Source organism: Argopecten irradians, chromosome 2, assembly GCF_041381155.1.
Source record: "Argopecten irradians isolate NY chromosome 2, Ai_NY, whole genome shotgun sequence".
Classification (NCBI taxonomy): domain Eukaryota; kingdom Metazoa; phylum Mollusca; class Bivalvia; order Pectinida; family Pectinidae; genus Argopecten; species Argopecten irradians.
In genome coordinates, this window is record NC_091135.1 from 32,827,332 (window position 1) to 32,850,386 (window position 23,055).

Here is a 23,055-nt window from a genome sequence, read left to right on the forward strand (position 1 = left end):
TATCATATGTTGGTTCTCCTAGGGCCCTAGTTGTGCATATTGCATTTTGGGACCAATCGGTCAACAATGATGGCCGACCGGCGGCCATCTTGGATTTTGATAGTTAAAGTTTGTTACCGCTATTTCCCAGAAAGTACTGAAGGGATCTTTCTCAAATTTCATATATAGGTTCCCCTAGGGCCCTAGTTGTGCATATTGCATTTTGGGACCAATCAGTCAACAAGATGGCCGACCGACTGACGGCCATCTTGGATTTTGATAGTTAAAGTTTGTTACCGCTATTTCTCAGAAAGTACTGAAGGGATCTCTCTCAAATTTCATATGCATGTTCCCCTTGAACCCTTGTTGTGCATATTTGCATTTTGGGAGTGATCGGTCAACAAGATAGCCGACTGGCGGCCATCTTGGATTTTGATAGTTAAAGTTTGTTAACACTATTTCCCAGAAAGTACTGAAGGAATCTTTCTCAAATTTTATATGTAGGTTCCCCTACGACCCTAGTTGTGCATATTGCATTTTGGGACAGATCGGTCAGCAAGATGATCGACAGGTAGCCATCTTGAATTTTGATAATTGAAGTTTGTTACTGCTACATATCTCAGAAAGTACTGAAAAGATCTTTCTCAAGGTTCATATATAGTATGTAGTAAAAGTTTGAAAAGCAGGGAAAAGATCCCTCTTTCTGTTGTCAGACATAGATCATTCTTTGGTGGGCGCCAAGATCCCTCTGGGATCTCTTGTTTAGTAAAAACCTTTCATTCGTGGAATTTCACTGAAGTAATAATGCATTTAGTGTATATATAGCAATATTGCCATTAGCATGCATATATGCATTGAAGCATAGAACATAAATCTTAAAAAGTCAAGATGCTTAAAAATGGAATTAAAAAATATGACATGTAATTAACGTTTCGTGTTGCAAAAGAAATAAAAATTGAGCTGAGTATAATAGGAGACATAAAAGAAATATAATGGGGCCATAATCTTAATAAGAGTAACTTCTAAGGATATATTTTACCTTTTAAAGGCAAAGTGAAGTTTCAATGATGAAATCTTTATGGTGTAACTTATAAATACATTTGAGACTTAACAACATAATTCAGGATGAAGTGCTCTGCCTTGCTAATGTACAGACTGTATGATTGAGTATATAATTGATGTATGTGAACGACAGGCATTAAACCTTAGTCTGTGTACCAGCTTCCACAGTGTACCATTGTAATGGACAGAATTTAGATTTATCACAGTTCTCATAAAATCTTATAAACAAGTTTCAATATAATGAAAAGTTGTTAAATACATAAGACATAATAATGGTCCTCAAGTGTTTTTTATTTGAAAATACATGATGCATAGCAATTTTTTAAAGAAAGATATCAAAACTTTCTCCTAAGGAAAGAATTCAATATCTAGTATGAGGCTGTATGTCTTTGTCATTTTTCACAATTTTCATTAATGTATTAGTCATCATCAATCCCAGTGGTTTCAAACATAAAAATGTTCAAAGCCTTATTTAATTCAATAAGTTATATTTAAATAGTTATGAAGAAAATATAATGTCTATAGTAGTTTCATGCATTAGTTATACTTTTTTTGAAAGACATTTAATTAAAGGGAGATAACTAACATTATACTTCATACATTGCTATATAGAATGTTTCTAGACAAGTAATGATCAAACAACGGAAATATTTCACTTAAAATAAGATTTGATGTATTAAAGAAAATTTTCTTGAACAAGGGGAGATAATTTGTATCTAACAAAGAAATATAACCTTTTGTATTACAGGGTACGGAGGAGACTGTACGTGTTGTATCTATGGACAAAGATTTCCACGTCGACTGTTATCATTGTGAGGTAAGTAGTACATTTGTATCGCCAAACATTTATTGACATTACATTTATTGACAGGTTCAGTCTCCGACAAACTCAGTCTGGTGGGCGTCGGAAGAAATGGTGGAAGAAAGTTTCTGCACCAATCTTTGGTTAAACAATTTAGTTAGCTTCCCTTTATTCAGATTTATATATTTGTACCATAATCAGATATTACACTTAATTGTACACAGCTGAATTGACCTACCATGTATCACCATTGATTTGAAGTAATGTACGTACATTTCAGTGTTCTCATTAAAAAAATGTTAATCAAAGTAATTTCTTTTCATCAATTTGAATGGCCGTTTTTTGATAACAGCTTAAACAGATTGAACACCTCCAAAATATCAAAAAGTTATCTTAAAACTTAGTGAGAACACTGATATGATATTGTCTCAAATTTGACGTGTAGTATAATTGTTACTTTGATATTGCCTTCCCTCAATCCCACATTGCACTACCAGTCAGCCATATATCCTGCAGTTACCTGTTTCCTTAAGGAGCTTATTTTGGATTTGTGTACCTGTAATGAGTACCCTATACACACCTTATGCATGTGCTGGGAGGCACCGGTACATCCCCTTCTCACGTTGATTTGGTTTTGTTTTGCTTCCACAGACAAAGTAATGGAGGCCTGGTAGATGTTTTGACAGTAAGCTCGTTTTGTGATATATGTAGCCTTTTGTTTGTGCTTCAGTTACAATTATATTCATTTTTGCAATTTTTGTTACTCCATTCAATTCCTTATAATTCACCAGGCATGGGAGTATCATTGTAGATTCATAGTATAAATTATGAAGAAAACTTGTTTTCATAAGATTATTAAAGAACATCTCTTAATGTAATTCATAGCTTGAAAATATGTGAAATACATGTATATTACATTGCTATAAATATCAAGAATGTTACAAGCTGTTCATTATTAGAAAAATTAAGAACTGAAAATCAAAGTATGGTTTATGAAAGAGTAAGAACTTTTAAAAAAAGTATAGTTTATAAGAAAGGTATTTTCAGCATCAAAAAGCTTTAATTCCAAGTGCTGCTGTAATGGCCTGACTGCACTATTAATATAATTAATCTATTGTTATCCACTGTTAACTGTATTTACTGTATATAAATGGGTCTGATGACTTAGCTGGGGTTATTTGGTGTTGTGTTGCGGGGTATGTTGGTGATTTGGGTGTTTTATACATTGGTGAACCTGCTGGACATGTATATCCTATATATTACATATATAACTTGTCACTGTAGTTCATTTTCTCTTTAATATTTCTTGATTTACCTGTTTTCCCTTCCCTCTGTCCCCGTATCATATTTAATACCCTATTGTTGTGTTATTTTCAGTCCCCTTCTGTTGTAAATCCTCGTAGAGAATAGTCCTTGCCGATCCTCATGTACATGTGTAGATTTGGTGTATGACAATGAGTTTCCCATCATTTGTGTATTTTATTTTAGTTCCTCTCACTCAACATATAGAATTTTCCTAAGTTAATTAAGATAACACTGATATGGATAAGTACACATTGATAATTACTATTCTTTTAAATTATGCATTGCTGTCGTTTATTATGGAGGACCTTTGTCATACTTTTAAAACAATTTAGATTATTTCTTTGATAAGTCACCAATCTGTATAGTAAAAGGTATCTACATTCCTTCATTGTCTATACAATTAACTGGTATTCTCATCCCATATATTGGTTAGATCTTGACACGCAACCTTAAAAACCTGTCTGAAGGTCATATCGTACATTTGTAGAACCCAGGCCATTCTCATCCTATTGCTTTGCGCCTTGTCCTATTCTGACTTCTTTTGGAAGAGGGGTAGCCATGTCTTGCAGACATTTCATTCATTCAGTACTAAATTAAGTATCACTGCTTTAGCTTGTATACAGGTATCGTCTTACAAAACTAAAGCTTTTGACACAGTATTTAGATTCTCTTCGAACATTAGAACTAGAGCTGCACTTGGGGTTCCTCTTTTATATTTGAAACTTTAGGTTTGCCTTAATTTCTGCATGGAAGTAAACGGTTTTATCTCAGAAGGAGCGAAGGACATTCAAAGGCTTGAGTGCACTTAACAAATGGACACATAGATATATACTGTAGGCAACTACATGTATGTGTAAAATATCAGTCAATGCATGGAGGGGGTTAGATGGTCCGTACACACATATATAACACTGCCATCGTACATAACCCGTTTGCTGTGCACCTCATCAATGCATGAGTACTGATGCAGTCAACCAAGCTTTCAACATATTTAACAACGAAAATGACATATTGATCTATATCTCGGAAGGAGAAGGATTTGGACAAAAAGAAAAATGAAAAAGAGAAATATAATAGAATGAGTTCTGCAACACATTTAGGACCAGATGAAAACCATTTGAAAAGTGCCAAAGTTAAAGACAGAATTCTAATATCATTGACTAATTAGGATATTACCACTATCATTTAATTAATCATGAACTGTTTATAGAAGCTTGTATGATTGTCTATAACCGTATAATGTTGTCTCTTTGACAGGACTGTGGTATCCAGTTGACGGATGAACCAGACAAACGGTGCTACCCTCTAGAGGACCACCTGTTCTGTCACATGTGTCACATACAGCGACTTTCCCAGCAGTATCCGGACGAGACTTTCTACATAGATCCGTACACACACAACATTCAGAATAAACTCTATCGTGACGCTAGTGGGAAACAGCGTGACAGCATTGCCATTATGCCTGCGTCGCTGGAATCCTACCCCCACCCCACTGGGTCACAGTCAGATCCTGCTTTTCCACAGGAGAAAGAACCACAAATAGTTCCAAGGGATTTATATGGACCTGCTAGTCAGTCTCCAAGTGTGTCTGGGTGTAATAGTGGTCCCTCGACCCCCACCCACAAGCCTACACAGAACGGTGTAGGCTATGTTGACTATGGTGGCAATCAGTACCGTGGATCTAGCCCTTACCCACAACAACCGGCTCCACAAGTTCCTCCCGCCAAGCATGCCGCTACACGCTACCAGATCACCGACTTGTAGCTCGTCATCATTATAATCTCATCGTCAATGTTCATATCATTTTTTTAAGAGTAGAAATATTGCTCATCCACAGGTTTTCATCAATAATACAAAGCAATATTTTTCTTCAACCTAGTTGCCAATCTTTTAAAATACCTGGTATGTTTGTCAGATATTTAAATATGAATCAGTCATTTTTTTTTAATTTGTAGCATTCTTGCTTATAATCTCAAATGCATTTCTAGATAATTCCTTTCTGTTGCAGATTTTGTACCAATTCGATAGTGCTAACTTACCTTTATCTTTGAATGCTTAAGAATTAAATTTGTGCTGTTTTGTTGTAATCATGACTGTAAAGGCAGCTTTGATGAATGTTTATTAATTTATTGGAATCACTAATTAGACATTTTAAACCATGAGCAGACTGCTTCATAACAACATGATGATGCTGTATCTTCGTCTCCTCAAAATTACAATTATCACCATATCAGATGGGTATGTGCTAAGGTTTTAATTGGGGTCATTTACAAAAATGTCTCATTGTTTATTATTCCATTTCTGATTCATGATTGAAGCTTAATATTATTCAAAGTTCTGAAATATCTTATAAACTTTTACACTGTTTTTGATTTTATTGATATATTTATTGATGCACAATTAGAAAATTTTTGGACATATGTAACTCGTATATTTGATCAATACAGTATTCGCTTATTAACGTTGTTTTTTGATGAGCTGTCAGGGTATATCGACTGTCTATTCCGACAGTCTGGTGTTTTATAATTGCAATACTTTTCTATTTAGATATTCCGGGGCTGTATGTACCATACTATCCACATAGATCAGGATTAGTAGATACAGCTAGTAATGATTGTCACTATATGTGTACCAGGTAGATAGAAAATCAGCTAACAAATATAGCTAGTTATTTTCATGTGGGGGACATTTTGTCCTATTTCAAGAAACACTAGACATGTTAAGGATATTTGGAGGTGTTAAAAATATCAAGGTTATATATGCTATGACCAGTCATATTGTTAGATTGCATAAATATTTTGATAAGAATCAATTTTTTCCTTTTAGTTAAATTGCAATAATTATTATCTTGGAAGATAACCACATTAAACTGCCTTAGAAATGTTCATTTTCTGTTAAAAGTCTGTTTAAATCTTTTTAGTTTTGAAATACTTTTCTATGAGACAGATACAAATGGGCTTACTTTCACTTATAATATTAAAATGACACTTGCTGAAAATCTTAAACACCCTTTTATGTTACATGTATATGTAATTAAAAATGATTTCTTAAAGTGAATAGTCGGGCAAAGAAAACCAGTCTAAATGCGTTCATTGGCCTTCCAAAAGTTCTCACATATTAATACGACGGTCAAGTTCTGCTTAGTTTCCCAGTTCTGACCATAAAAGTAAAGAAACGTTGAAAGCATTGAAAGCGAGGCTGCGTGGAAATGTAACCACGGACATAGTGAGCCGGGAGGACGTTTTAAAAATTTCCATACTTTAAATTAATTTCTTCGTACGCAGACGGATTTTGACGAGAGATTTTATTTTTCCATTTCATCAGAAATTATACTGGATACATGCACACCATTTTTACCGACTTTAGCCATCCTTGCCCGACCGTTCACTTTAAGATTTTGCATAATAGTTTTTCAGTTTGATTTATTTCAAAAACATCAAAACAGCTGCATGTATTTATACTTTATATTGATATATTTAGGATTTTCATTGAATTGATTACTCTTTACAATAACTGTGTATTATTTAGAATGAAAACAATTGATCTGAGAAACAATGTAACTACGGTAGAGTGCTTGTGTAATGGTAATCTGTAAGATGGGGTGCCAGTGGAATGATTGTTTCATTGTGTACTTACGGTAATCATATTTGGTCTTAAAATCTTTTGAGTAAAATAGATGTTAAAAATGAAATACCTTTATAAAATCCAATTGAATGATAGATGATGAGTATATTTTGGTTAAAATTGTTTGTAGCTACTTAACAGGCGTTAAACTGTATCGGCTAGATTGATGAAACTTAAACATATCCCGATTCAGTGGCACAGTGCAAACTTATGTACCGTATATAGACATTTTAGATTGCTTGTATCAATGCCTGTGAAATATTTTGTTAAATTGTGATGATCTATATATGTGTCAGCAGTATCAATTTATGTTTTGCAGTAGAAGATTTTCTGTTCTATGTTGTAAGTTTGTTTTTGTTATTCAGTTTGAATCTGTCTCTACTTTGTTGTTTACAAGTTGATTTTGTTTTATTTTGTTCTACAGTTAGCTTCACCCCCTACAGCCCTTGTTGTTCTATCATTGATATACCTATGTGTCCCCATTAGCCTGTGTAAATCCCTCTTCTCACACAACACCCACGCTTCCCTTCCACTTGCTTCTAGTCCTTGCTGATTATCTACAAGTCCTACTAGAACCACTGTTGCACTACATTTTAGTGAGATATATATAAAAGAAAGATTATTTGCCAGGAAACATTAAAATGATTCAATATAAAAAGTTTGTCAAACTGAATCCACGTGCATTAAAGATTAATTATGTTACTTCATATAACACACATAAATAAAAAATATTCTCGTTCTTTAGAATTTGAAAATGTCTAGTCACTTCTAATGTGAAATGTCTCTCGCCATTCAGTTTCATTATATCAATTTTATGGACAGTCCCTTGAACTTGATTCATACACTGCCAATAATATTTACAAACCCATGAACATACATATTAGTACAAATGATCAACATGTAAATTCATAAGCATTGATCCTTTTACTTGATGACACAGAATCGTGAACCAATATTCAAAAAAGCATCCATTAGCACTTTACGGCTGTCATTTACAGGATATGTTTGAATTAGACTCTAGAATCATTGACGACTTGTTAGTAGCATTGTGAATGTGAATTCGCACACTGTCATAATGTAATAATGAACATATCTCCTGATTGTGCAGTTGATGAGATATACCGGCGAATCATCATATACATTTCATATCTGCATGTTCCATTTCATATAGCAGCATACACAGTTTTCGCATTATACACAACTGCAAAAAAATCCACATTATTTCACATTAAACTGCTGTTGCATACCAGTAACAGTTTACACAATTAGGTGTATTTATAGACACTTATCCAGATTTACCTGGCAGAACTTGTGTAATGTACCTCTGTAAAGTTTTACTTACTAAAAGCAATCAACGTTGATGAATTATTCATTTTGAATTTTTTTCATCAAAGGCAATATATAGGGGATGACGTCATCACAATATAATATATACCTGTAGCTTTTGTTGTTGATATCTGTTCAGTTATTTCACACTTCTGTACTTAGTCGCCTGATCACTGGTATGTTGGAGGTCTGACCATTCTTTATACGATATTATATTATAGAGATGCCCCTCGTCGTTCAGTACCATTTAGTGTTCTGTCTGTATATGTACAGGCTGCTCACACTATACAGTCAGTATTAGTAATCATTCATCCGAGCTGTCGAGATCTGACAATGTTTGTTAATATTTTAATGTTTGATAATGTGTTCTTATGAACAATGTTTAAATATTGGTTATTTGTTTGCTTTGTTAATATAAGTGCTTGTTGTAAAATTTCCTATATCTGTAAATGTGTGATTGATATGTCATGCAATTTGTAAACTGTTACACTGTTCCTGTAGAGATATTATGTGTGTAGAATGTGGCAAGTCTTATTTATATACCCAACTAATTAGGAGGAGGATGGAGATGGAAAGTAAGGAGGTGTAGTTCAACATGTCTTTCTCATCCGTGTACATTTCAGTTTAAATGAGATGAAATTGAAAAATTAAAAATTTTGAAATATTCTTTTGGTGTATTTAATGTCACATGCTCTTTATATGTAGACTTAATATTTCATCTCTCATCTTTTGACAAGAAATAGCAGTATTATTAGCTAAATTAAACTGCACCAATCTGGTTAAACTAATATCATAGAAGTAATCTCGTGAAATTTCTTACTACCAGAGCTGAAATCTTGTTTGGGAAGTGATAATCTGAAGTTGATCAAACTACAAAAGAGATTCCAAATAATTTTGGACCTTTCAGTTTTGCTGTCTTGGCACAGTAAAGTTTTCTGTACACTATGGGTTGTTTTATAGGTAAAGTTTGGGTGGAAGAGAGCTGGACTTAGTAGGTCCATTTACTGGTTATGTGTGGTGTAGGTCTCCACAAGTGGTGCTATCTATAGAGATCCACACCACAGCTTTGAACTGTGATTACCATGGAAACCAATTGCTGTTATATCATATCTCCCATGAATGGTGAGAAATTAAACTATGGTTGTGTTAGTTCTGTTGCCTGTTAGATTCTTGCTACATGTTTTATTTCTGAGACTAAATTTGACTGCCTCTGAAACATTCCTGTAATTTTTTCCCTTTTCCACTTCTGAAATTCATCTAGTAACTTGATCCTCAGAATTAATTGTTTTGTCGGACTTAATATTTTTGTCCTCCTTATGTGTTCAGAAAAAGATGTGATTCAAACTTCTTCATATTGTTATGTGTAGATCACATTCAACAATTAAAATCACCTTGAACTTGAAAATAGTATTTTTGTCTCGGTTTTGTAGAAAATAAAAGTTAAAACAAAACATTTGTACACTTATATCTTTATTCTAAAGATTGCAAAACTGGATAATTTAAATCTTTGATAACATTAAAAACTAAACAAAGAGCGAGACCAAAACATATACCTAGTTACAGCTGTTGTATGTGAATATGCCTGTAATTCACTGATTTTCCTTCTTTGTGTGTTTATGTGCCTAGTGTGTTTGTAAAAAAAACATGTTTTGTTACAGCAAGTCTCCTATGTTGACTGACTGGTGTTACAGCAAGTCCAATATGGTGGCTGCTTGATGTTACAGCAAGTCGGTTATGTTGACTGACTGGTGTTACAGCAAGTCCAATATGGTGGCTGCTTGATGTTACAGCAAGTCCAATATGGTGGCTGCTTGATGTTACAGCAAGTCCAATATGGTGGCTGCTTGATGTTACAGCAAGTCCAATATGGTGGCTGCTTGATGTTACAGCAAGTCCAATATGGTGGCTGCTTGATGTTACAGCAAGTCGGTTATGTTGGCTGACTGGTGTTACAGCAAGTCCAATATGGTGGCTGCTTGATGTTACAGCAAGTCCAATATGGTGGCTGCTTGATGTTACAGCAAGTCCAATATGGTGGCTGCTTGATGTTACAGCAAGTCCAATATGGTGGCTGCTTGATGTTACAGCAAGTCCAATATGGTGGCTGCTTGATGTTACAGCAAGTCCAATATGGTGGCTGCTTGATGTTACAGCAAGTCCAATATGGTGGCTGCTTGATGTTACAGCAAGTCCAATATGGTGGCTGCTTGATGTTACAGCAAGTCCAATATGGTGGCTGCTTGATGTTACAGCAAGTCCAATATGGTGGCTGCTTGATGTTACAGCAAGTCCAATATGGTGGCTGCTTGATGTTACAGCAAGTCGGTTATGTTGGCTGCTTCGTTTAGCTTTATTTATGAAATATTGATTCACCAATATGAAGGGTAGATATTTTGCTGAAGATGAATAAAAACAGAAAATAATCTTGGTATTTTATTGTTATTAGCTCATCTGTCTGAAGAGCAGATGGGTTTATGCCATACAGTGCAGTGTTGGTTGTCTGGTGTCAACTTACCCCAATGTTTTTCCCCAAAAAAAATCTTTATTGATTCAGAGACAGTAGGCATGTTGAATGCAAGGATGAAGGGCTACCAATTCTATTGAAATGAATGATGTTTACCTTCATTCAAGCTCACAGGGTCAAATAGGGGTAAATCTTTTTACGGGTAACAGTGCCAATAACGAAGAGGCTTACATATCTGATTTTAGGCCTATAGAATGCTGGGATGAAGATCTACCAAGTTTATTTAAGGTCACAGGGGTCAAGTCGACTTTTAATCTTTAAATTTTCTATAGTCAATAGTTAAAAGGCCTACAAAATGGGGATATGTATTCTACTTCTGGTTTTCGTTATAATCTAAGAACTACATATATTTTAGTGTATATTTGTTTTTCTTACATCTGTAGATCTGTCCGTGTCTAGCTGTAAAAACTAGTGAATATTTGAATATATGCATACATGAATATTTTGTTGTCTTGTTTGTGGTCACTCACTTGTATTAGGGCATGGATCCCTGGACAACAATTAGCATTAATTAATTTATTTACATTCCATCAACATGTTATACCGAGGAGTCATTTGAAATAAAAATACAACCTGTATTAAGGGTCAAACCATTGACCTGTTTCTAACCTTGTGAGGTCAAAGGTCAGTCTGGTAATCCCTTTATGACTTGACATTGTTTGTAAGTTTAGGATATACAGGTGTAAACCTTCTATAACAACCTTTTTTGTGTGAGAAACAACATTATCAAATTTTAAGATAAATCAGTACACGTGTATTGGATAACTTATAATTATCACCCCAAGGTAAGAATGATATTATAGATATTTAGGGAAATCCAGAAAGATAAATGGTAAAGGGACAGATCACTTAATCAAGTCCTAAATTTCTGAATTTCTAAAAGTTTTGTGTGACAACCGTATCACACCTATTTGACGAGCCAGCCAGGTAAATTTTATTACATCATTCTTTTCCAAGGTTTCATTCAACCGATTAGCAAATCTTTTTAGTAGAAAGATGACTCGTGTTTAATCAATGATATGTAAATACTATACCTATTCAGATCAGATGTATTAACATCATCACATTTGCTGACATGGATGAGCAATCAAACAATTTAAAAATATAGCACATCAATTGAAAGTAAGTAAACAAATATCCTTTATGTTTCTGGATCAAGTTTGAGTCGCTATGAATTCGATATATACATGTATTACCGTATATTAATGTCAATCAAACACGCAGTCCATACTGGAACAGACCAATGGTCTTGATAAGTTTATTTTCATTTTCTGGTCTTTTTAATACATTTTATTTAAGATTTTATGGTAAGCATGAAGCAAATCCAAAGTTACCAAAGAAAAACCACCAACCAACTGAATATACCCCCAAGCTCTGGAAAATTAAAATAGGTAATAGGTGAGTGGATGGGGAGGAGAGGTTTTATATGCGGGAGGAGTTTTTTAAAATAAGTTATTGTAACAACCTTGATCTGATATGTCACCTTATAGCTCTGTAATGTTTGCTGTGCCATTCATATAAAACAAACGATTGTTTGAAAATTTAAGCTACCGGAAATCTTGTTTACATTTTATTCTATCATTACATTTATGCTTTAGGGCTATGGTAGAGTCTATGTTGAAATAACAAACAAAACACAGTTGAAATAAACATGCATTTTTTACTACACAACTGAGCAAAAAATATGACAAATTCATTATTAAAATGTAAATATAAATATATGAAAAATATTTGCCCTTTGCTCAATATAAAATAGTCATGATCTTTAAATAAAGTAACAATGCAATTGTCATTTATGTTAGACCTGGTACACAGTACCTTATACAGCAGTATTGCGACAGATTCTTAAAATGGCAAACATATAAATGGGTGAAGAGTCGAGACATGGCCAACAGGCCAGAGACACATTGTAAAATTGTTATTGTCTCCAAAATACAACTGAAGGCAAAGGAGACATTAACGACCTCTCTCATATAACTAAAAGTGTGAAACACATACTGAAAATAAAATTTCACAAGGCAAAAGACGTTTGTCTCTAATATAAAAAGTCAGACATAAATATATACTGTTTCTCCTATGAAAGTCGGATAACAGTGATTAATGAAGCAGATGATGCATTCTAGTCATTACAAATATGGATCTACTACTCCAAAATTGGTTTCTGACACACATACATCTTTTATGAAATACTAGAAAATACCGGTCTACTAGTACTCATTATCATAACTGTTTTCTCTCCATAAAATATATCACATAACCAAGTGATATACAATGTACCAGTGTCATCAAGTTTAATATTCTCTTTCTTGCATAGACAAATACTGCTGTTCTGAAATTAAAAAAAAGAAACAATTGAGAATAAAATAAAACTAAACATTACCACTATCACTTTCTCACTAAGGCAATATTCTAACAATTGTCAGTTTCATGTGACAAAGGACATGGGTTGATTGATAAATAATACAAATTAAAAAAATAATTTTGAATGCACATAATCACATGAAACTATATTAAAGGCATTAACTTGTATGTAAATACCAGGATGAGTATGCCTTTTAAATCAATAAAACTCATAATAAAAAAATTCTTTTGAATAACATTAACACATGTTGTGTATTTAAACACCTTCATTTTAAAATATACACAACGTGCAGTACTTCTATAGATGTGGGCTAATAGTGTCAACAGTATCAGTTTGAACTATATTTTCGGCATTTTCAGAGGACCTACAATAATAAAACTAATTTTGATTTTTTTTTCTCCCACATTTCGTAACTGTCTAGACAACAGCTGAACAATAGGATTGATCATTAATAATACACCGTTTTATTCGGTAGGTAATGAATCGATTGTACATTTCATAAATAACTGCCCCAAAGAGGAATTCGATAATTAAATATTTAGCATACATAGCTGGATGCACATGATAGGTTTCACTCAGATAATGTAGACACTGTATATTTTTACCTGTAAGGAATGACAAACGAGCCTAACGAGTTACGATTTACCTGGTCGGCATCAGGCATACTAAGGCATACATTAGCAGCAGTTTAAAACAAGATTACGACATTTGGTTTTTTATTTCCTGTTTTTTCACCTCATAAAAAAATGATGTAATGATTTTAGATGATGAGTATATCTAAGGTGACAAACAATCCCTTCAGGTTAAGATTTAACACGACGATCGTGTACACTAGATCATCCAGCTCTAATAAAAACAAAATGTTGCACGTCCTGTTTCTAAAAATTCCCCCTGCCCCCAGCACAAATGAAACATTATACTGATGCACATCCTGTGTGTACTAGCAGATGTAGAAATTACTAGATTTTACCTTTGTTAGAGTATTCTCTCAAATATATTAGATATTGGATACCTCCGCCACCCCTTCATTTACATATTAGGTGAGTTATACAAAAACTTATATTCAGATCTACTGCAACAGTATGACGTTCTGTGAATAATATATAGTATAAATATATATATAAATACCCCCTATACTATTTAGTATAAATATATTAAATAACCCCTATATACTATATAAAACTCCTGTGATTGTACGTTCACAACTGGATCATACATTTGGCCTCAATAAAATTTTATAAAAAACAGCATATTGATAATTTATATAATATTAAGATGTAAAATGCTGTTAATTATCGCCTTTCTAAAAGTACGGTTATATTAATGCACATAGCGTACAGTCACAATAATGTAGTAAATGCCCAATAGTTCAAGGGAGATAATTCCATATATAAATCTTTGTTTATATGGAATAAATATACTGTGTAGATGCTAATATTTACGGGTGTTTTAATTTTGCTAAATTCCCGGATTACATCAAAGTCGCAAAATTTAATACTTCGCAGAATTTTTCAAAGGTTATGAATTTGTACAGCACAAGCTGTCACATACATGACACTTATAAATACTACAAAGATAATTAGCCAAAATAAAGCCCAACAAATAAGTTCCAAAAATTAAATCACGAAAATTTACACCTGCCAAATTTAACAATTATACAGTACAAACATAACTTCTTTATCATTTTCCATGTTAAGCATCTCTTCTTTTCTATAGATTTGTGAAATTCATATATTTCAAAGCAGATCAAGGCTTATAGTTTGGTGCTCTCTCAAGGCCAGCTCCTCTCTAGGTTAGACTGATGTTACTGCTCAATAACAAATACTGTAAAAAGTAAATTGAATAATTTTCAATTTCTTCTTCACTTCACACTTCATTCTGGAATAAAACTCAACAACCAACAGAAAGAAATAACAATAATGGTGTCAAACAATATAGACTTTGTAACATATCCTTGTGTAATAAAGTGTATCAACAATATAGACTTTGTAACATATCCTTGTGTAATAAAGTGTATCAAGAAACTATAGGTATACAAAGTTATAATAAAACTGTGTAACAGATACGTTTGTGAAACGTTTTCGTGATAGGAAGAAACTTAATAGAAAAGCATCAAATAATCAATGTACCTGAAAATAATGACAAGAATGTACCGAAAATTAAAAAAAAAAAAAAAAAAATTAACAATGAAAAAGAACATGAACAGCTCAGCAAACTCATTAAATGTTAAGTTGCCATGTGTTTCTAAGATACCTAATAGTCTTCAAGTAACTAATTAATGCATTCCCAAACAATAAATGATCAACAGTAACATTGCAGAGTATTGCAAGCATTAATATAACTGCTAATTCAACTCCAGAATCAAGATACAACATACATAACAAAGGTCTATAACTCTAATATTTTTCAATCAAAGGAAATCATAACTTTCAGTAGGCATACAATCTTTGGCAGTTTCAGGTGCAACAGTAGATGACATATGCTTTAGAAACATTGTATAATGCTGTAAGAAAATGTTAACAACATACTTAATTAACCTAAAAATATATCCTCTTATAAATGAAGACATCCATTGCTTTTAGTTTAAACAACCGTGAATAAACATGTTGGATGTATTAATGTCCGTTATGTATTTGAACAATACTGATATAATTTGACATTATTTGGCATAATAAAGTTTGCACATATCAATATCACCACTTATATATATATATGCCAGCAATAGTTCAGAAAACCTCCACAGAAATCCTGAATATTCAAGGACGGCAAGGACGTATATGAGAAGGATAAGTCACACTGGGTTTTGGGGGAGTACAAAGCAGGAGCTTTTGTGTTTGTGCAGTGACCGTGACGTTGGTCGACGGCTGATTTCCTTTGATATCCGCCGGCGCAGCCTTTGATGTAGCTTGCGGGTGCGAGGGTTACCGTCTTACTTTCTGAAGATGGCCGTCATTTCATGAGCTGTCGTATTTTTTAACGAAAATTTAAGACATATCCTCTAAATCTTCTGTCCTTAAATCAAGTTATAAACGTTGTGATATTTAATAAACTTTACATTGGTGTTTCGTTTGACTCGATAAGACAAGTATTTGTTGAGAAAAACGGTTTTTATTCCCGATTCATAGGCGTCTCGCGTGGTGTTCAGTAATGTAAAGAGACAGTCACGAATCCTTCTCACTTATAAATCCTTGAGGATGGCAACAGATAAATAGTCCAAGGGAGATAACTGATAAATTTGTCCAAGGGAGATGACTATGGTGTATACAGTCATTAATGTGTGAGTGATGGTGTTCCAAGACTTGTAATAGATTCGGATCTCTGCATGGCGGCCGCAATATGGCGAGAGGTGTCCCACCTGGAAAGGAAGCGGAAGGCTATCAATGACTTATCTATGCATTGGAAAATATATTCCTAAGCTGAAAATGAAAATATTGGACCATGATAGGCAGTTAAGATGACTCAAATTCATTATACAGAGTTATCTACCCTGTGAGCAGGTATTATAGTATTAACGGTAGTAGGTCATAACTATTTGTGATAAATATATATTGTGTTTAATTATCTGAAAGTTACTTTAGCTGATGTAACAATCAATCTCATCTCATCTTTAACATATATGAAATTCAGGTAATTAATATTTTAAAAATAGTTAATATACTGATAGATAAAGATATATATAACATTATGATGAAAAATATATAACATTATGATGAAAAAAGTTATCACAATTAAGTATGATAAATTATCTGGAACCTGTCAATGAACAGACAGATATAACAGAAGAGTAAATCTGTCAATTTATCTAGTGTATGGAATTGAAGACAAATACTGGGGAAAATGAGGAAAATCATTTGACGTGTAGATATCTAACAATATGAGAGACAGACAGATTAAAAAAAACATATCAATTTAACATCTAGACAAATTACACCTACTGTGAATACACTATTTGAGAAAATTCCTAATTATTTCTAGGCATTACGTACATTTCATATAAGAAATTTTTGTATATTAATATGCAGGGATCTTTAAATAAGAAATGAACAATTCTTTCAATAATGTAACAAGAAAACCTAGACGTTTTCTTTGTTAAGATTTTTTTTATGAATTAAAAGCAAATGCAAAAACAAATCATTTCTGCAAAGGTACAAAAATAAGCAGAATACCAAGCGAGCAATCAAATCAATAGCAACACGTCAGATCTAATCTACAATGGAACCTGAAATTCGATCAACATGCTTGGGGTAATCATCATAACATAGGTTTGTATATCTTACCACAAACTAATAATTAATTTCCTCATTTAAATTAGCCAAACAGATTATGATCAACAAAAAGCTTGCATGCTGTGAATATGCAAGGTCGCTAACTTTATAACAGTTATTAAATAAAATCTCAATATCATAAAGAATTTTGCTTGTTTTTTTTTTCATAAGTGACACACGAAACATGCAAGAGTTATTTCCCTTGAATTGAGTATGCACAATAAAGAAAGGATTGTCAGAAGATAAAACATCAGATTTTTTTTTCCATTTGATCCAAAGAAATATCAAAGGTTTAGATTTTAGAACCCAAATTAACCTTTAATTTTTCACAAAATTTCTTTTTGAATAAAGCAAGAAGCAAGAAATAGTTGCTCTACAAAATTTAAGAAAGATCAAGTCAAATGCAAGATATTTTCTTCTGAAGATTTCAAACAGTACAATTAAGAGCTGGTCAGCATTTACACTACCTATATGTGACATTTCACCGTGAATGGCTGGGTTTTGCATACAGATAAATCTAAAGCCTATTGCAGTACGGCATGCTAAGCATGTACTAGTTACTATAACTATCATCCGTTACCTCCAGGGTCATCACACGTGACTGTAACCTTTTCTGGTGACAGAAAGTCATCAACAACAAATCATAACAAAAGCAATTTATTACAAGGCCTTTTACTACCACAAAACGCTTTTATAGTAATAAATTAAAAGTTTGGCTAAATTCCATATTTTTTGTCACGTTGATGGTTTAGCTACATTCCATATTTTTTGTCAGATTGACAGTTTGGCTAAGTTTGGTTAAATTTCATATTTTTTGTCAGATTGATAATTTGGCTAAATTCCATTTCTTTTTTGTTATATTGAAAGTTTCGTTAAATTCCATACCATTTTCGATTTTTGTAATTTTGTATTTTTGTTTGCATGGTTAAAATCTGACACATGCATCTGATCTAGAACTGTTTTGTGATGCAAGACCATGACATACAAAATGCAAAACAAGACAAAATCTGAATGGTGTTCAAAAGCAATCTAAGTTGTAAAATTCTTCTACTGGTATTTATTTTCTACCAGAGGAACTAATTGTCACGCTTAATTATTCTGCCAACCATAATTAAGGTGTTCTATCTTAATCTCCAAATTGATGATAAGAATTTATCTAGTGTATTTTCGATTTTTACAAAGTTCAATAAAAAAAAATATAAAAAAAAATAAAAAAAATTATGTGTGTAAATATTTGTAGCCTATAGATATAAAGGTGACTAAAATTCATGCTTAGGAACATATTTCCTTATGTATAATTTATAACAAACATATTATTAAATATTGATTTATGTATTTTCATAAAGAATTAATATTTTCATAGAAATATTAAATATCAATTTGTAAATCTTTATTCTTCCTAGAGCAAGATTTGATATAACAATAGAACTATTGGATATTTGTATAAAGATTTATATCTATCAACTGTTGAAAATAGCTTAATTAAAAATTGATCATGAATCAATTTTTTTTTTACATTTAAAGCAAACACATATGCTTCTCCACAAAACCAAAGCATAAAACTTTACACACTTTCCAATCACATCTATATAATTATAAGCTTAAACATCAGCAAAAAATCAAAACGTAGCAATCAATAAACTGAATGACATTTCAATCTAGAATATAGAATAAATCATGTATAGACATCAATGTAAAAGTATAAAATTTTGTTTGGCATAAATATTGGGAAAACAAATAATGCCTATATACATTTTGAATGATTATTACAGTTCTATATTTCAATATTTCAGAGTTATCTGCCCTTGCAGATATCATGTGTGGACATGCAAACACGCCAACATATTTTTCAGAGAAAAATGTGAGATTTTTTGCTCACTACATAATCACGTTACAATCGATACCTACCTGCAAGGGCAGATAATCTATTATTTGCAAAGATGGTATAATTTAAACAAATTATTGATAATGAATAGGTAATTCATATATCCACCACCAAAATTTTGACTAAACAGAAATTATATACCCACAACCAATCTTGTAAATATCTACAAACTGTACATGAATTTTGATACAAAAAATGTATACTATATCCACAACCAACATTGTAAATGCCTATAAAGAGCCAGATATTAAGGTATACATACTTTGGTCCTTTCTCCTTTTTGACTGGTTCCCGTTTGGGACGTTTGAGTTTGAGCATGTGAAATGCTGGTTCTAGTACTCGGTCCATTGCTGGTGGCTGTGTTACATCGTGTACCATTAGTACGTACTCTCCTACAATAAAACAAATTCTCACAATTAAAAGCTCAAATAAGATTGTTGTCAAGAAAATGGGGGTAAAATGAAATTAAAGTTTTTTTCTTTTCTAACATCTATCACTGCATACTCGATACTCTAGAGGTTACTATCACTGTCATTATATCCACCCTTGGAATATTTCAGTAAAAAAAAATCTCACAATTACAAGCTCAAATCAGATTGTTGTAGAAAAACAAGAGTAAACTAAAATTAAAGTTTTTCTTTTCAAACATCTATCACTGCATCCTCGATACTCTACAGGTTACTATCACTGTCATTATAACATTATGGTACAGCAAAACTGAAGGCCCTGTGTGCAACAGCAGGCAAAACATGTTGTTTGGTCCTTTGATGTACATCAAAAGAATCAGTAATAGTAAACTGTGGTTGACTGTGCTTTTTTCCTCCTGAACTGTTTTGCTATGAAATATTCCAAGTATGGATATCACGACAGTGATAGTAACCTCCAGAATATTAAGGATGCAATCAGTGAGGTGATTTGATTTCTGCTTATAGAGCCTATCTACCTCAAAATAAAGAATGTAATAAAGAATCTTGAAATGATGATCCGGATCTCTTGGATGTAAAATATATCTCCTCTATTTATAGAGGTTGAATTGTTTGCTTATGAATAATTTGTTGAACCAATGTACATGTCATTGGGACCAACATATATAGCTGGTATTGGCAAGTTTTTGGATTTTACAGGTTTTTATTATCATAATTTTTAATAAGAAGGGAAATGCCTGATAGTTACTCCGGAATAGACAGGGATCCTGATTAGACAAGGCCGGTTTTGACAGGTTATACTGTACATAGGTTTATTTACATCGCCTCTTTTTGAGTACAATGATATTTTTCGTTGACATACGAAAAAAAGTTACAAAAAGTAATCATCATGACAATGTTTCAAACACAGAAACAGCAAAACTATGTAGGTCTTAAATTGAAAATTAATTGTTGTGAAAAGTCATTAGGCAAGAAAAGGCTAAATTAAGTTGCCGCTAAAGTATGTATGTATACAATAAGTAACAAATTACCTGTTTTGGCATATTTTTCAAGTCTTTCCTTCTCTTTCTGCTTCCTGTATCTGTCAACTGAAAGTAAAAGGTTGACATGTGACTTACTTATGTATATTTGTTAAGTGTCAGTGTGAATCATAGTGGTTATGTTAATTATAACTATACCGTTAAAAGTATAAACTACAATTAATCTATATCTACATTAATTATCTACTGAATAATATAGGATTGTTATGTCTATAGAATTTTTGGTGCGTTATATATATATTTTATATACTACAATGTGTGACATCTGACTGCAATGTATTAGAATGTCTACAATATATTAATTCTACGACATTTGGGATTGACCATTCTAAATTCTTCATTCCTTATTAATTTTCTATAGTATTTATTTCTAATATGTAAGTATCACCAAACCAGAATTAAATAAGCTCATTCACCCCTGAAAATTCATAATGGACTGGTCAAGTTTAGAAGTTCCTAAATGTGTGTTCAGGGGTGAATTAGGTTAATTATTAGGATTAAGGCCAGCATCCTCACATTGATTAGTAAAATCACTCGCATTAATTTGCCAGACACCCAAAACAATATATATCAGAATTAAACATTCAAATGATTAACCTCATTAATCAAAATTAGTAGAACCATTTATAATTAAACATATGGCATGCACCTTATTAGTATGGAAACACAATTATTATTGTTTATTAATTAATGGTGTATGAGTGTGTTCATTTCAACATCAGCTAAACATTCATTTCTATTGAACAAAGAATAGATAAACAATAAATTCAATATTACAGTCAAATTGTCAAACCTGTCTATAACGACCACTCAAGGGGAGACAGGAAAATGGTCACTAATATAGTGCAAATCATCAATAATTTAGCTTGTGTTACAAGGCAGAAATTATGTGCATATCTTGAGGGATATGTGTTAATTAAGGACAAAAATTATCCAAAACAATAGGTTTGTGTTACACAATCATAGGAAGTACAGAGGGAGGCGTCAGTTGTCATCTCTGGTGCTGGGAATACCAGAGGATGTACATAGGGAGGGTTTAGTTATTGCAAAATTGATAGACTTTCCCCCCTGAGGACTGTAAAGACAGAATCTTACAAGTTGTCATTCTTGTTGAATTGTACGAAGGTCTGCGAGTCAAAGGTTCTGTTCCACAAACAAAAACAAAGATGCGACATGTATATATATACAATGTACATACTAAACGCTGGTGCATTAGCGGTGAGTATACAGAATTCCACAGAGTATAACATGAATAAAAAAACATGCAGCCACATTCTAACAAATGACAGAAAGAAACATAATGTTTCTAAACATAAAACAATACTGTACACAGTACACAAAAGTGACCAGTGTAACAGTTTGAGAGCAAGACTGTCAAAGTGTCATTTTCATGTGACAAAATTCCTCAATTTTTACTAAAAACAGGAATATCAAATTTGAGTAATTTTGAAATTTTTTTTATCTGGCTCTGAAGGTTATATAAAATTTACATGTTTTTGGAGTTTTGAGTATTACATTTTTTTAAACATTAAGCAAATGTGCTGCTCCTGAAATTTGTTAAAGTACATGAATTATTCTAAATATAAAGGTTTCCTGTTGTTTGAAGTTAATTAATCTAAAATTAAGGATGATGCTAATCATGCTCTGCTTTAAAGATATGAGGTCTGAATGCCATCCAGAATGAATGTTTTACCCCGATGCTTCAGATCAAAATAAAGGGAAGTAACTCTGATAGCTCAAAAATGGGATAGAGATATCAATATGACCGACTTTGTTTCATATCAAAATGTTGTAATCCCATTGACTGTTTAATTTTCTTTCTGATTTTAAACAGAAATTCCTGCAATGACTTTTCTTTGACAGCTAGATTATCCCAAGATAATTAAGAATAATAACGGAAATCTAGAAGAATCATGATGCTCTCAGGGAATGGCTCAAATATGGTGCAATAATAAATTGTGAAAGTGCTACAACAACATTAAAATATTATGAACGGACAAAGGTTATGTCATTAAAACATTAAAGGGCTTGTCACAACACCCTGACAATAGATCACATGACTACATTCAGCGCCACCTACGTAAGGTTGAAGTTTGAGCAACTTGGGGCGCTGTGATCGAACCAGCCACTGTACTGAATTTTCTAACTGAAATGTCAGATCAGATCGAAAATTTGAATTATGGTATAGATTTACTGTTAACAATTGAGTATCAAATAAAAATTCAAATATATTTGTTCTGAGAAAAAAATGGACCATGCCATCACTCCATAAATTTCCACCATCGCTGAAGAAAAACAGGGAAAATACACATTCTTGTTGATTGCCGACCAGGAATTAAACCCAAGTCTACAACGTGATAAACCAACATACATCTCTACCAACTGAGCTAAAGAAACATGCTCCATAAGCTGAGAGACAGTATTTAGCACTATGTTTAAGCCACACAGATCTGCTG

The 23,055-nt window shown here is 32.7% G+C and overlaps 2 protein-coding genes across 9 annotated transcripts in view; one reads left to right on the forward strand and one right to left on the reverse strand.

Annotated features, from left to right (window-relative positions):
• Positions 1-10,521, forward strand: part of LOC138315200 (Wilms tumor protein 1-interacting protein homolog) — a 38,734-nt gene extending 28,213 nt beyond the window's left edge. Inside the window, exons 7-9 of one of the 2 annotated variants that reach the window (XM_069256023.1) lie at positions 1,790-1,858; positions 2,495-2,528; positions 4,406-4,507. In XM_069256023.1, coding sequence (XP_069112124.1) covers positions 1,790-1,858; positions 2,495-2,503 — 78 coding nt within the window. In that variant the 3' untranslated portion in view covers positions 2,504-2,528; positions 4,406-4,507. Of the gene's footprint in view, positions 1-1,789; positions 1,859-2,494; positions 2,529-4,405 lie in introns of both variants that reach the window. The other variant, XM_069256021.1, reaches the window with a different exon arrangement.
• A 1,747-nt stretch (positions 10,522-12,268) lies between these two features.
• The window catches only part of LOC138315203 (MORN repeat-containing protein 1-like), a 41,739-nt gene continuing 30,952 nt past the window's right edge, over positions 12,269-23,055 (reverse strand). For 4 of the 7 annotated variants that reach the window (XM_069256032.1, XM_069256030.1, XM_069256025.1 and 1 more), the window contains 4 exons: positions 22,680-22,745; positions 20,591-20,647; positions 19,397-19,526; positions 12,269-16,339 (listed from right to left, as the gene is read on the reverse strand). In XM_069256032.1, the coding sequence (XP_069112133.1) occupies positions 16,255-16,339; positions 19,397-19,526; positions 20,591-20,647; positions 22,680-22,745 (338 nt within the window). In that variant the 3' untranslated portion in view covers positions 12,269-16,254. Of the gene's footprint in view, positions 16,340-17,829; positions 17,863-19,396; positions 19,527-20,590; positions 20,648-21,694; positions 21,743-22,679; positions 22,746-23,055 lie in introns of all 7 variants that reach the window. The other 3 variants (XM_069256028.1, XM_069256026.1, XM_069256029.1) reach the window with 3 other exon arrangements.